Source organism: Engystomops pustulosus, chromosome 6 (genome assembly GCF_040894005.1).
Source record: "Engystomops pustulosus chromosome 6, aEngPut4.maternal, whole genome shotgun sequence".
NCBI lineage: Eukaryota > Metazoa > Chordata > Amphibia > Anura > Leptodactylidae > Engystomops > Engystomops pustulosus.
The window spans coordinates 34,295,591-34,312,145 of NC_092416.1; the positions used below are offsets into that span (position 1 = coordinate 34,295,591).

General features: G+C 43.4%; 1 protein-coding gene across 1 annotated transcript in view; it reads left to right on the forward strand.

The window, feature by feature from the left end:
• The window catches only part of POU2F3 (POU class 2 homeobox 3), a 70,037-nt gene extending 57,283 nt beyond the window's left edge, over positions 1-12,754 (forward strand). The window contains exons 6-13 of the mRNA XM_072155624.1: positions 2,562-2,638; positions 2,760-2,936; positions 5,464-5,605; positions 6,247-6,383; positions 6,469-6,630; positions 6,868-6,934; positions 9,497-9,629; positions 12,174-12,754. Coding sequence (XP_072011725.1) covers positions 2,562-2,638; positions 2,760-2,936; positions 5,464-5,605; positions 6,247-6,383; positions 6,469-6,630; positions 6,868-6,934; positions 9,497-9,629; positions 12,174-12,213 — 935 coding nt within the window. The 3' untranslated portion in view covers positions 12,214-12,754. The remainder of the gene's footprint in view (positions 1-2,561; positions 2,639-2,759; positions 2,937-5,463; positions 5,606-6,246; positions 6,384-6,468; positions 6,631-6,867; positions 6,935-9,496; positions 9,630-12,173) is intronic.
• Positions 12,755-16,555: the final 3,801 nt, after the last annotated feature.

Here is a 16,555-nt window from a genome sequence, read left to right on the forward strand (position 1 = left end):
GCACCTGTGTGACATCACATGACCAGGGATATAACAAGCCGTGCACCTGTGTGATATCACATGACTAGGGATATATAACGAGCCGTGCACCTGTGTGACATCACATGACCAGGGATATAACAAGCCGTGCACCTGTGTGACATCACATGACAAGGGATATATAACAAGCCGTGCACCTGTGTGACATCACATGACCAGGGATATAACGAGCCGTGCACCTGTGTGACATCACATGACCACGGACCGGTGTTTATCTACTGTAAGTAAACAATAACGCTTCCTACAGCAAGCAGAGATCTAGAAAACCATGAAGAATTGATACAGAAACAGAAACACAAACAATATCAATTATTTGCTGTGATGTGCTTAAAGTGGACAACCCCTTTAACAGTTGCTTGTATAATAAACTATACTATTCATGCAGTGCATTGTAAACTGATCCTTCCCCTTTTACGTTTTTAGTCAAGTTTAACCCCTTCACACCGCAGCCCTTTTTCGTTTTGGGGTTTTCATTTTTCACTCCCCACCTTCAAAATTCTTTTTAACTTTTTAATTTTTCCGTGTACAGGACGACAGCTCGTTTTCTGTGTAACAAATTGCACTTCAAAATGGTGGTATTTAATATTTCATGCCGTGTACTGTGCAATTTTTTGATTTTGCCATCTTCTGGCGCTAATAACTTTTTTACACTTCGGTGTACGGAGCTGTGGGTGGTGTAATTTTTTTTGCGACTTTTGATGCCATTTTTAATGCTTCCATTTTTAGGACTTTTTGATCACTTTTTATAGAATTTTTAATATTTTTTAAAATGGCAAAAAAGTGCCATTTTTTACTTTGAGCGCTATTTTCCATTACAGGGTAAAAAAAACATCATTTTATTTTGATTTATCGGGCATTTTCGGACGCGACGATACCTAATGTGTTTATGATTTTTACTGTTTATTTATATTTATATCAGTTCTACTGCAAGGGGGGGGTGATATGAATTTTTAGGTTTTTTTATTATAATTTTTTTTTTTATTTTACAATTTCTCAGACTCCCTAGGGTACTGTAACCCTAGGTTGTCTGATCAATCATACCATATACTGCCTTACTACAGCATGGCAATATATGCGGACTTTCCTCCTCATTCATTACAATGTGCTGAATGAAAGGGTTAAAACAAGACAGCCTCAGGTCTTCGGAATACAGATTTGTTTTTGATTTTCCCCAAAAATATAATGGGTCGGGTGGAGGAAGTAATGAAATCCCCAAACTGAGATGAGTTGCAGATCTTGCTGTGTTTTTTCTGTGGATTTACAGCTCCGCCTGCACTCGTGGGCAGAGGGGATGTTTCATCATAGATCTATTTGTCTTGCAGCTAAGAAAATCATTAGGGAAACCTGCAGAGGCTCAAGACAAATCAAAAACTCAATCTTAAAAAAAAAACGAGTTTGGATTTGTAGAAAAATAACATTGGGAAGCAGGAGATAGGGATCAGCACTGGGCCCAATAGTAGCTGCATGGTAGGTACCTCTCTGGAGTTGCTACTTAACTACAGCAGCTCTGTCTCTGTTCAAGTGAATGGGAGCTGGGTTGCAGTTCAGAGGTATAACCTGCTATATAATGGATGTGCAACACCCCCCTCCGGGGCCTAGCCTTTTCTTGTGGCCTGCAGGCAGCCGGGGCCCAGAACACCGGAGTAGCTGGCGATTGTGGGTTAGGCTGTGCTGATGTCACGGTGCTTGGTATGGGGACCGGAGGGCTGTCCTACAGCCTGGCAGGTCGCCAGCAGGTGGTGGGTGCAAGAAATAATGGAGGGAGAGGCTGAGGTAATGGTTCTCCCCGGGGCAACCCCTGAGTGTCTATAAGACGAGTCCCAGGGTAATGGATGGGGAGCCCGTGGTGGTAACAGCCATATCCAGGGATCAGACAGAGGCAACATTTTTCAAATCAACTCACGGTTCTTTATTGAACAGCAGACAATGGCCAATGATTAACAGTAGATTCTCAAGCTGGAAAAGTCATGGAGAGCCAGTCCACAGTAAGGTTATATGCAGTCTGGTAGTAGGTTCAGGCTCGGCTGGTACAGATGGAACTGAGTCCAGATGGTGGAGCTGCAATTCTGGGCTTAAGTCTCTGGAATTGCCCTGGGTGCCAGGCAGTAGGCCTGAGGCACTAGAATTTCCTGAAGTTAAGACACTGGCTGTGGTTTTGTCTGCAGACTCTGTACAAGGACAGAATGACTGAGGTAAGATAGACAGACCATGTGCTATCCCCCAGCAGGGGTTTTTGTACCCCCGTAGTCAGGTGGTAGCACCTCTCCAATCACCTTCCAGCTTGTGTTACAGAAACATCATTGGACAATTATACATTTCACTATTAACTGCCAGGCAGTAGCTACAGCTGCAATTACATGATATCCCAATTCTAGAAACTTCCTAGAGAGGTGATCAAACTCCCTAACAGCTCCTGACCTGGGGAGGGCGCCATTTGCAACCACCAACGTGTATTGGCAAGGGTGTTGCAGATGCATAAAACAAAAATAGACAATAACTGACCATTATTCTTCCATCTTCAGGTCTTCTACAGCCGAATCTCCTTACTCTTCCTCATCAGCAAGGGGGGTCTCAAGCTGGAATGGGACTGGCCTCCCAGGTATGGTCTATAATATTACAATCTCATTGTTCCCTTCTCACCTATAAGTAATGGAAAGTCTGTATAAAATGCAGAAAAAGAAGTAAAGACTATAGACTAAACATTATATTTTACCAAACAGGCTGTAGGTCGCCCAGGTCTCCCTGGTTCTTCTATAGAGCCTCATTTGGATTTATCACAACATCTACATGCCCCAAAACACTTATCGGTGGCCCCGGATGAACCCAGTGACTTGGAAGAACTGGAAAAGTTTGCTAAAACTTTTAAGCAGAGAAGGATAAAGCTTGGATTTACACAGGTGAGAGATATACTACTACGTACATTCATGTTCAGACTAGTTGTGGTGGATTGTCTAGAAGAACCTATGGAGTAGACCAGGGGTCGGGAACCAATGGCCTGGGAGCCAGATGTGCCTCTTTTGATGGCTGCATCTGGCTTGCAGACAAATCTTTAATAAAATATCACTGGGCACAGGCAGCAATGTTTTCTCTGTCTGCGTTCTGTTTGCGACCCATGTGCCGGCGCAGGCATTGATTACGTGATGGCGCCTGGGTCATAGAGAGGAGTGGATGGTCATATCTGATTATAGAGAAACACTTGGCAGACAGCTGCAGGGAGCACAGGTAGGAAGTATTAATTTACAGGGGGGCATGTGTTGTGGCTAGATATCTACTGGGGGAGCATGTACTGTGACTACCTGTCTACTGGGGGAGCATGTGCTGTGGTTGCCTATATACCGGGGGCATGTGCTGTGGTTATCTATATACGGGGACATGTGCTGTGGTTACCTACACTCACCGGCCACTTTATTAGGTACACCTGTCCAACTGCTCGTTAACACTTAATTTCTAATCAGCCAATCACATGGCTGCAACTCAGTGCATTTAGGCATGTAGACATGGTCAAGACAATCTCCTGCAGTTCAAACCGAGCATCAGTATAGGGAAGAAAGGTGATTTGATGCCTTTGAACGTGGCATGGTTGTTGGTGCCAGAAGGGCTGCTCTGAGTATTTCAGAAACTGCTCATCTACTGGGATTTTCACGCACAACCATCTCTAGGGTTTACAGAGAATGGTCCAAAAAAGAAAAAACATCCAGTGAGCGGCAGTTCTGTGGGCGGAAATGCCTTGTTGATGCCAGAGGTCAGAGGAGAATGGGCAGACTAGTTCGAGCTGATAGAAAGGCAACAGTGACTCAAATCGCCACCCGTTACAACCAAGGTAGGCAGAAGAGCATCTCTGAACGCACAGTACGTCGAACTTTGAGGCAGATGGGCTACAGCAGCAGAAGACCACACTGGGTGCCACTCCTTTCAGCTAAGAACAGGAAACTGAGGCTACAATTTGCACAAGCTCATCGAAATTGGACAGTAGAAGATTGGAAAAACGTTGCCTGGTCTGATGAGTCTCGATTTCTGCTGCGACATTCGGATGGTAAGGTCAGAATTTGGCGTCAAGAACATGAAAGCATGGATCCATCCTGCCTTGTATCACCGGGTCAGGCTGGTGGTGGTGCTGTCATGGTGTGGGGAATATTTTCTTGGCACTCTTTGTGCCCCTTGGTGCAACGCCACAGCCTACCTGAGTATTGTTGCTGACCATGTCCATCCCTTTATGAGCACAATGTACCCAACATCTGACGGCTACTTTCAGCAGGATAATGTGCCATGTCATAAAGCTGGAATCATCTCAGACTGGTTTCTTGAACATGACAATGAGGTCACTGGACTCAAATGGCCTCCACAGTCACCAGATCTCAATCCAATAGAGCATCTTTGGGATGTGGTGGAACGGGAGATTCGCATCATGGATGCGCAGCCGACAAATCTGCGGCAACTGTGTGATGCCATCATGTCAATATGGACCAAAATCTCTGAGGAATGCTTCCAGCACCTTGTTGAATCTATGCCACGAAGAATTGAGGCAGTTCTGAAGGCAAAAGGGGGTCCAACCCGTTACTAGCATGGTGTACCTAATAAAGTGGCCGGTGAGTGTATATACTGGGGGAGCATGTGCTGTGGTTACCTATATACTGAGTGCATGAGCTGTGGTTACCTATATACTGGGGACATGTGCTGTGGTTACCTATCTACTGGGGGAGCATGTGTTGTGGCTACCTGTCTACTTGGGGAGTATGTCCCATGGTAACCTATATACTAGGGGCATGTGCTGTGGTTACCTATCTACTGGGGGAGCATGTGCTGCGGCTACCTGTCTACTAGGAGAGCATGTACTGTGGCTACCTACCTACTAGAGGGACATGTGCTGTGGCTACCTATCTACAGGGGAGAAAGTGCATGCGCACTGCTCCAACAGAGTGCACCTTTTTTTGCACCTCTAACATAGGGTGTGCAACGCACTTCTGTTGGACTCTGCATAATAAATGTGGCGTACACGCTCCGACTGTGCACCGGAAGGCAGAATTTTGTTGCATCGGGTACAGTGCAGCTGCCACACAAGTGTGTCAAGGACATTTCATAAATACATGTGCAAGCAGTTTGCACTAAAAAGAATGTGCTAAGTCAGACAGAAAACTGGCCCATGGGCTTTAAAAAATGTGGGCCAGTATTTTTACACCAAGTCAACATCCACTTAACAGTGTGTTTACAAAACAATGTTACCTTGGTGTTAACATTGCATTTTGTAAATGCAAATGTTAACAGCAATGTAATTAGGCAAAACTCCTCTCCTCAGCTGTTTTATTTTGTTTCAAAATGCAACGCAAACTTCACATGTGAACGCAGCCTTACGAGAGGCAAGTGCACAGAATACAGTGACGGCTACAGGATGGCCACAATGGATGACACAGTCTCTTTTTATTTCAGGGCGATGTTGGCTTGGCCATGGGTAAACACTATGGGAATGATTTCAGCCAAACAACAATATCACGATTTGAAGCGCTGAACCTGAGCTTCAAAAACATGTGCAAGCTCAAACCTCTGCTGGAGAAGTGGCTGAGCGATGCAGGTGAGGCCTCGGAGAGTCATCATTCTGCCTGCCGTGCACTGCACAAAGCTTCATTACAACTGTGTGGGAAGGTTACACCATGATCGAACATGGTGCAGAGTGCTAAGATGATAGCAATGTGAGGACACTCCCCCAGTGCACCAAGTCCAGCTACAATCCTGGAATATAATGCATTTTTCCCAGGCTGCTACTACTGATTACACAGATCTCCCTCAGCAATACCTAACACTGTGTGTCCAGTTTGTAGACTCAAAACTACTGACATATCCAATGTAAAGGTGTAATCTCATAAATTACAATCCCTATCCATAAAGACATATATGGGGGAAATGTATCAAAAGTGTCCGAGACAGAACTGTTCTAGTGGCTCATGGCAGCCAATCAGAGCTCAGCTTTCATTCTCCCACAGCTGTTTATAAAATTAAAGCTGAGCTCTGATTGGTTCCATGGGCAACTAAGAAACTTCTGATTAATCCCCCCAAACCTTTTATGAGCCAGAACAGAGGACCACTTTTGGTTTATGTGCAGTCATGTCTTCCTGGGTCTTATACTTACCCTGTTAAAGTTATCTACAAATGGTCAACCCCTTTAATTTTGTAGGAATTCACCTTATTTAATACTAAGCTTCTTGTACTTTCTAGAGTCTGCCCCATCAGATACCGCCATCCCCCCCAATACTACTTACCCTCAGTTAAGTGAAATGTTTGGGCGTAAAAGGAAGAAAAGAACAAGCATCGAAACCAACATACGCCTGACCCTGGAGAAACGCTTTCAGGACGTGAGGATAATCTTTAGGCTTCATTTCATTGTATTTCTATAATTTGGACTGGGTAATCAGTTGGGTTCATATATTTCTATTTCAGAACCCGAAGCCGAGCTCCGAGGAGATCAGCATGATTGCCGAGCAGCTGGCCATGGAGAAGGAAGTGGTGCGGGTCTGGTTCTGTAACCGGCGGCAGAAGGAAAAACGCATCAATTGTCCCATCAATATGCCCATGAAATCCCCCATGTATAACTCCAGAATGGTGAGAAGGGTCACTGACAACTAGGTTTGAAGCCTCATTATTTGTAGGATTTTTTTCCCTTCAGCACCCAGAACTCACTTACCTGCACACGACTTCCCAAATACTCGAAACCCGGTTCATGGTGGACCTCAAGCGTCCTCATGTCTGAAGAATAATAGTTCCCGTTGTCCCATGCCTTATTATAAAACACCATTCCGGTAGAATATTTATTCGTTTTTGTTTTTCTTTCCACAACAGGTACCTACATCTAGCTCTTTGGGGTCTCTGGCGATCACACCAGTGCACAGCACAATGACCAGCACAGGTAAACAAAAACATGACATGGGGATATTTCAGGACTCATTATGTGATGCAGATACAAAAAAGAGAGAGACATGAATCGTAAAGGTCCAAATTGAATCAATGCCAATTTAAAATTTTCCCTTACCTATAGAGTTAGAAGTCTCTTCATGTCCATCAGCTGATCCTGCTTAAAGCGACCGCTTCATCCATAATTTCTCTAACATATATGGACACTTGTAAAGTTGAGACCACCTTTACCCAGATTATTGGAATGTTTAAAGGGGTATTCCGGGAATATGAACTTCTGATACTACATGATGCTATAAATAAATGAATATGTCACATTAGTCACAAAAGGAGCTTAAATCGTTTCATTTTATGATTCACAAAATGTTATGGCCTCTTTAAAGTATGAGGTGTTATCACCAAGATGGCTGCCACTGGAAACTACAAGTCCCATGATCCTTTAGTTCTCAGTAACTCCTCCTCCCTCTTATGCTCTGCTCCCAGTGATGATGTAACACACTGTCCTGCTCTGTTGCCATAGTAATGATGTGTAACTGCCATCACTGTACATTACATCACTGAGATGACATCACCACAACACCGGCCATACTGGATGCACTGCTACCAACCGACTACAGCCAAACATAGTGGTGATCACATGATGGGCAGGTGCAGGAAATGTGATGTGGACATGTGACCAGCGGCCATCTTCTGTCCTGTGTCTGCTCCGCGTGGAAAAAATCAATGGACAGAATAAAGGGCCAGTAGCATTTCAATTCTTCATTACAGTCTATGTCCACAGCATTTTCTGCTAAGGGGAGAAAAATTCAACTAATTACATATAAGCTTATATTTTAAGGACCCATTTGTATATGAATTGTGCTGATTCCTGGAATACCCCTTTAAGCATCTGAGCTACTAGGACTTAGATGGTCTGAGGACCAAATAGAAACTTGTCTCTGGTCTTATGTAAGAATACTACTTGAAATACATGAATTACAAATACAATCTTGTAGACAAAGGCAAAGGAATAATTGTAAAAATGGCCGGATGTTGTAGATGGGTATAGACTGTCAGCAAGCAGGTCCAACACAATTGGGCATCGCACCGTAATGGTGGGAATGAAAACTGGCGACTAATATTTCATTCAAGTGACTCTCTGCAGTGGGCTTAGCCCTGGCGGTCTGTGTGCTACAGAGGATTATATGGTGACAGCTATAACTTAAGTTTACCCAAGTCCTGCATAATTGGGAATACAGTAGGGTCTGAGGTTTGGTTAGGACTAGGCCTTCTTTTCTCCTGTTTCGGATTAACTCCCCAAAATTGAACTGCTTCCTTTCTTTAAATTTTTTTTTTCTGTCCGCTTCACCTCAGTAAATTAATCATTGGGGCTCATTTACTAAGGGTCCGAATCGCGCATTTTCGTGGGGTTTCCAGAATATTTCTGATTTGCGCCGAATTGCCCTGGGCTTTCACTGGACAGAAATCGGGGGCGTGGCCGTCGGAAAACCCGACAGATTTGAAAAGACCGTGGAATTCTAAAAAAAAATTGTGTCGCAACAATAGCACTCACATACACCGGGACGAAGAAGGTGGACTCCGGCGGACCTCAGCGCAGCAGCGACACCTAGTGGATATCAGCTAAACAAAGAACGAGCAGGCACTACCAAGGTACAAGAATGATGCAGCATCCACGCATCCCAATAGCTAATCCAGAAAACCAAAACAAGAGAAAAGTTGGATGTTGGATGGAAGTTGGATTTTTATAAAAATTTGTTGGATTAATTGATCCTGTGTACGTATCCAACTTTTCTCTTGTTTTGGTTTTCTGACCTAGTGGATATTGGGCACACGACCTTAGTGAATCCCGGCAAACTCCGAATCAACGTCGGACAACGTGCCGCGGGATCACGAATGGACCGGGTAAGTAAATGAGCCCCATTGTGTTATAGAAACATGTTTTAACTAGAGATGAGTGGACCCAAACTTTAGGTTCACTCATCCACTCCGACCCTAACCCGGACATGTTGCTTGATGGGCGGTTGTGTCCACCAGGTGCTCATATGGCCTGATGGCTGCCCTGCCGTTCACAAGCAACATGTCCGGGTTGTGCGGAGCTGATGGAAGGAGGAAGCCAAACCTAAAATTGGGATCTGCTCATCTCTAGTTATAAATGGCCGGTAGATATGGGACCTACCTCTGGGATCCACACATCTTCAACCATTTATTATTGGTTGACTAAATACTCAGTATAAAAACTTCCTTAGAAGTCAACTGAGAAAGCAGCACATAGGCACAAACCCTCCTCCAATTACAACATAGTGGACAGCTACTTCCTCAACAGGCAGCTCAGGATCCCCTGTACTGGAAATAGTTGGATGTCTCAGAGGGGAGACCCAAATCTATCCCATTTCTGGATTTCTTTCCCTTAATTTTTGAATACAGTGGTCTATCATGACTAGATCTTGTCAATTTTATATCGGTTATATAATTTATATTGATATATTAAGATCTTGGCACAATGTGAATATTGAAGAATTGTATAGGAAACCTGAACTTATCACTTCTGATTTTCTAGTAACGTCATCTTGTTCCCCTGGGAGCTCCAGTAGACCGTCCTCGCCAAGCTCCGGCCTCCACTCCAGCAGTCCTGGAATTTCTCTAAATAATTCCAAACCCAATGCCAATACCTCCAGCTACAGCTCTTCTGGGTGAGGGTATTTTCATTCTTTAGCACAGAAATGACTACGTTTTGATCATACGTGTTGGGTATGGGGAAAATAAAATGAGACAAAGTGCAAAAACAGTGGTACGGTCGATCCTTGACTGAAGCAACTGATCCATTATGGTTTGACAAGTGCATTATGGTCCATCATATTTCTATATAAGAGATTTTCTTAGGTACTGGAAATGATTTAAGATTAGATAAGTGACATAAGATTAGATAATATGTACTACTGAGAGATAAGGGTGTGCTATTACAGCACAATGCTACTGCACATCACAGTGAGCTTAGATGGGACACAGGCAGTCCCCTACTTAAGGACACCTGACTTACAGACGACCCCTAGTTACAAACAGACCTCTGGATGTTGGTAATTTACTATACTTTATCCTTAGGCTACAATAATCAGCTATAACAGTTATCACTGGTGTCTGTAATGAAGATTTATTGTTAATCCTGATTTTTATGACAACCCAACATCTTTAAAATCTAATTGTCAGAGAGACAAAAAAAATTTGGCTGGGGTTACAATTATAAAATATACAGTTCCGACTTACATACAAATTCAACTTAAGAACAAACCTACAGAACTGATCTTGTATGTAACTGCCTGTATATGGGAACAGGTAGTAGTGCCCTTCGTATCCTCTAACCAGACCAAAAAAAGTCAGTCTAAATAACATTTTAATTAGAGAAAAGATGACACATTTTGGGTCTCTCCCATGAAAGGAACCACAGAGTTGCAAAACACAATGTGGAAGCCTTCAATTTCCCCCAAATTTACACATTTTTATCACTCGCTCCACTCTTCACTTCAGACAACTTAGATTCATCATGTATATCAAGAAATGGAAGACAGAATTATAAAACGTGACTTTTTAAATATTTATGCAAAAGTTCGGCACAAATCTACTCGAATGTTGGGTTCACATCACAATTTTTGCATTCGCCAGAAGTTTACTGCAACGTATACATTCTTTGTCATACGTTTACGTTTTTCTGAAGTTTGTGTCATTTCCGTCCAGTACGTTGGCATTCGCTTTTACACTTTTAAAAAAACGTATGTTTTTTTTTCCACTTCCGCTTCCTGCACCTTCTGAACCCTTTCCCGTGTGTCGTTACCAAGATGGAGAATTTTAAGATCCAAATTTGGGCATGAAAACAGATGTTACAGATGCATACGCTATAACCTTTATTTATACGTCGCCCATAAACACTGAGCTTAAGCGCTTTGCGTATGTTTTTAAAAGGAAATGAAAAAAGCAGCAGTCCACGATTTTCTCAAGCAAAAAAGCATACAGACGCACAGGACAACCAATGAACACTGTTTGGGCATCCGTCATGTCCATAGACATGAATGGATACGCCGCAGCACGATTTTAGAAACTTTTTGGGGTGAAAACATGTCCGTCAGCTGTATGCAAAAAACATAATGGGGCAGATTTACTTACCCGGTCCGTTCGCGATCCAGCGGCGCGTTCTCTGCGGTGGATTCGGGTCCGGCCGGGATTCATCAAGGTAGTTCCTCCGCCGTCCACCAGGTGGCGCTGCTGCACTGAAAAGCATCTGAACGCACTCAACTTCACCGAGCCGGACCAAGTGAAGGTAAGCGCGTCCCAAGCGACACTTTTATTGTCTTAAATGCGGCGGTTTTTCCGAATCCGTCGGGTTTTCGCTCGGCCACGCCCCCCGATTTCCATCGCGTGCATGCTGGCGCCGATGCGACACAATCCGATCGCATGCGCCAAAATCCCGGGCGAATACAGGGAAAATTGGCGCAAATCGGAAATATTCGGGTAACACGTCGGGAAAATGCGAATCGGGCCCTTAGTAAAGGACCCTCATAGTTACGACTCTATAGTCAAAACATCCCTGATCCCCTCCAACACATTAACTGCATTGATCACTCCAATATATAGACCCTATAAGAAATCTGATGTTCAAAATACACCAAAAAAGTTTCAAAAACTGGAGTTATTGGGGGAGATTCATTATTGCTTCTCTGCCAGAAACCACATGAATCTCCCTCTCCCTGCCAGTTTCGAGGCAGGGAGTGCGGCGGGTGGTGACCGGGCCGGGTGTTCATATTTACAAGAGCAACAAACTCCTCCAGTTCGGATCTGGTCTAAAGATCGGAACTGGAGGGGTTTGCACCCATATACACTAAGAGGCCGGAGACTCTGAGCGCCAGATATGGCGGAAGGAGCTTTAAGACTATAGATGCCAGTCATAATGAATCTCCCCCATTATATCTGCCCAATAAAAAATCTGCCCTAATGTTTGTTCTCATAACAAAAACATTTTATTTGGATAACATGGTCTCTTCAATGTGGTTTCCTGAAATACGTCTTTAGTTTTATGGATTTTTAGTTATCATTGTTCCTATTTTATGTGTTTTTGCTGTATGTAGCATCTCAATATTTCCTTTGGGGACAAATAAAGAGCAATTATTATTATTAACGTTTTTTTTTTAATAAACATAAATTAATTTTTCTTCCTTTTCTTTCCCATGATGTCTTTCTGGTTAAAGACCCTGGTATCGATGGAATCATCCAACTTATCTCCACTGAAGAAAGTCATCAGGTTCTTCAATTGTGGTCATAAGGTGCAACACTTGATACCAAATCACTGCCGCAAGTTGACTACAGAGACAACATGGACTTCAAGCTAATGGTTAAAACAGTCTCAAAGACTCTCTTAGTGAAGAAATATTCGAGTAGGGAGCAATAAGTCCTACTATAAGCTATGGTCACTTCAAATCAACATCCATCTGAAGCTCTTCTTCACATCCATGTATCCTTCTCACAAGAAGCCACCACCACCACCCTATAAGCGAGGTTATTTTGTCTCCTGACGTAGCGTCTGACCATTTACCACTGTTTTATGGGAACTAAATTATTATATCTTGTACATATTCGTATTTTTAAATGACGTGTGAGTTTTACTTTACTTTGTAATTGCGAAGAACACAGCTTGTTCTGACTGGTATGTTTAAGGCATGATAAATGATGCGTTCAATGGAGTGGAGGGGGTCCAAAAATCCTGTATATATGAAGAATACAAATTTTTTCGATTTACGAGCTTGCCCTAATAAAGTGCCTGTGTTCTTAAGTGTTTTTGACTATTTTGTATTGCTGTTGTTATATTGCTTTGTTTTAACAGTGGAGGTGGTAAAAAGTAGCCTAGACAAGAATGAACCTCTTCCTGATCTCCAGGGTTGTGCTTCCCAATCGAGAAAGGTCGGCTCTGAGGCAATAGGAGAGCACCAGTGCTTCCCTCAATCCAGGCTATAGAGGTCACATTAAGATAGAGTAAAAAATTTGACGTGATTGAAGAAAGATAACTTTAGTTTTGAAATCAGGATGACTATTTTAGTCAAAAATTGCAGAAAAATCTATCTTATCCCATTTTTTCACAGGGTACGGAGCAGTACGGTGCCGCACGTGTGTGCCCATTGCTGTCAATGGGGGACGTATATCGGCCGTACATACGTCCCCCATGCGGCAGTGGGAATGAGGCCTTAACTGGAAAATTGTTCCCTAGTGTTATATATTTACATATGATATATAGAATGATTACCGTATATACTTGTGTATAAGCCGAGTTTTCTACTACTGGGAGCAGGCTGGGCTGGCTGTATACTACTGGGGGCAGGCTGTATACTACTGGGGGCAGGCTGTATACTACAGGGGACAGGCTGGGCTGGCTGTATACTACAGGGGGCAGGCTGGGCTGTCTGTATACAAATGGGGGCAGGCTGGGCTGGCTGTATACTACAGGGGGCAGGCTGGGCTGGCTGTATACTACAGGGGGCAGGCAGTATACTACTGGGGGCAGGCTGGGCTGGCTGTATACAAATGGGGGCAGGCTGGGCTGGCTGTATACTACTGGGGGCAGGCTGGGCCGGCTGTATACTACTGGGGGCAGGCTGGGCCGGCTGTATACTACTGGGGGCAGGCTGGGCTGGCTGTATACTACAGGGGGCTGGCTGGGCTGGCTGTATACTACAGGGGGCAGGCTGGGCTGGCTGTATACTACATGGGGGCAGGCTGTATACTACATGGGGGCAGGCTGGGCTGGCTGTATACTACATGGGGGCAGGCTGGGTGTATACTACTGTGGGCTGGCTATATACTACTGGGAGCTGGCTGGCTATATACTGGTTGGGCTGTAACTAATGCATTTCCCACCCTTGGCTTATACTCGAGTCAATGGGTTTTCCCAGTTTTTGGTGGTAAAATTAGGGGCCTCGGCTTATACTCGAGTATATACGGTATTCCACAGTTGTATCTCTAACTTTATATGCACTCTAATAATAATAATTCTTTATTTATTAAGTGCACACAGAATACACAGCGCTTGCCAAGTCAGTCCCTGTCCCCAAATGGGGCTCACAATCTAATCCACCTACTGGTATGTTTTTGTAGTGTGAGAGGAAACTCACGCAATCAGAGAGAGAATATACAAACTCTTTGCAAATGTTGACCTGGATGGGACTTGAACCCAGGATCCAGCACTGCAAGGCAGTAATGCTACCCACTGAGCCACCGTGCTGCCCTAACAATATTCACTTAAATTAAAAAATGACTTCTAAGGTTTAGTTACACTTTCATTTAATGCATATGTGTCAATGGCCTACGTGCATTACTGAGACTTTTTCCCCATTCTCTTAACTTTCCTGTACTAAGTTTTGAGTCAACTATAAGGTTTTGAATCATAAGCAAAAAAAAAACTTGACAAATTAGGTCATATTAAGTGTTACTGAAGAGATATTGGCCGGACAACCTTGGTTACTTTCCTCTGACTGATATCTGGCAGTCGCTGCTCATTAGGAAACACAGATAAGACGTATGAGCTTAATATCTCAACCTTTTATTTGTCCTCTACTGATTTTTGTATTCTTGGCAGTTATTCATGTTTCTATACCTAAATTTGCTAAATTGATTTTTTTTTTTTCATATTTTCTAATAAGTCACAAGGGAGATTTATTAAAAATGGCATTTCATACATCGGACTTCATCGAGATGATATCATATAATTTATACGGTTGAAAAAAAAGGGGGCAGATTTATCAAGCTGTCTGAAAGTCAGAATATTTCTACTTACCCATGGCAACCAATCACAGCTCTCCTTTAAAATATTCATTAGCACTGGTAAAATGAAACCTGAGCTGTGATTGGTGTTCTATTTGCATTTCCTGTCTGCAATAATTATACATTTCTTGAAATCCTACTGACCCAGTGCTTTGTGCTTAACCCTAGTGGTAAGAGGAGGCAATGGGGCACAACTACTTAGCCGTCCAGAGGAGTTCACAGAAAGTGCATTGTCCGACGATAAAGCACTGTGCCGCGATTCACTAAGATCGTGCGCCCGATATCCTGTATGTGTCGCTTCCCCGCTCAGGTCCGCCGGAGGTCACCTTCTTCTTCCTGGTGCATGTAAGTGCTTGGTATGTGACACAATTTAAAAGTTAAATCCCGCGCTCAATCCGAATCAGTCGGAACGGCCACGCCCCTAAATTGTGTCACATGGATCTAATCGAGTGCAACACAATCCCAGCACAGACACCTGATAAATACCTGTCCAAGCCGTGTAATCCCCAAAAAAGGTGCAAAGTCCGATGAAAGTGAGTAGCGCGACCCTTAGTAAATAAGCCCTAATATCTACAAATTTCAGGGCAAAAAAAAGTTCAACTCCTATATGGCTATACATGAGCTTACGCTTACGTTCACACTTGCATCTGGGCTCTCTGTAACACTCTCCAGTTTAGAAAAGCTTAACCGAATACTGAAGGTGAACGGAAGTTCTTCCTTTCCCTTTATACATACTGATGTACAGAAGGTAACAGTACATTTCCATTATACATAGAAAAAAGAGACACTATTTCCGCTATTTAATAAACGGAAGAAAGAACTGACCCTGCTGAACTCAAATGTGAACTTAGCCAAAGAGGATCATTCAAGGTAGGAGAGACAGATTCTAATGCCCAAAGATTTGCTACTTTCTGGCAAATGTCTAAAAATCTTATAATAAACCCATTTCAAAAATTTACTTTAGCCAGAAAACAAATTGATGGAATTCTATAAAATTCAAAAGGTGCATATAGGGGTGTCTTCATAATTATGCAATGTTCATAGAGATCAAGCGCATGCACTTTTTGACTAAAATATGATTGTAACACCAGTGTTGGTGTCATCCTCTGTTTGTGTCTGATTGTATCTTCGTGCCTTTCTGAACAACTGCAGTGGGTTTAGCTGTCTAGCACCAAACCTGTCTCTTAGGTTCAAAACTAGGGCTGGCGCCAGCACTGGGCATACCCGGGCAATGCCGGGGCCCAGACCTGCTGGGGGGGACCACATAAGGCTGTACAAAGGAAATCCATGGGGGTGGGAGGGCTGTATCTAATGAACTCATTGGTGGTAAAGGGGCTTTATATAAAATAACCATGAGGGGGCTGTATATAAAATAACCAGGAGGGGGCTGTATATAAAATAACCAGGAGGGGGCTGTATATAAAATAACCATGAGGGGGCTGTATATAAAATAACCATGAGGGGGCTGTATATAAAATAACCATGAGGGGGCTGTTACGGATGATAAACTAGGAATTATTTTAGGTAACAGGAGACTGTTTTAGTTTCAGAATTTTTAATGCTTCCCCCTGAGTTCACTGCAAAGGAGCCCACTGAGGCTCTATCGACCAGGGGCCTACTGAAACCTAGAGCCGACCCTGCCTGTGTTATCTGGTTGAGTAGAATTCTGGCCCAATCGCTATTCAGATCACATATGTGTTTTGCCCATCCTTCCTGGGGGCTGATTATAGAGTTCCCCCTAATTGGATCCATATGTTTTGACTCTGATCGCTGAGTTCCTGGTATTCTGACCTTTGGCTCCTTTTCAGACTACTGTCTT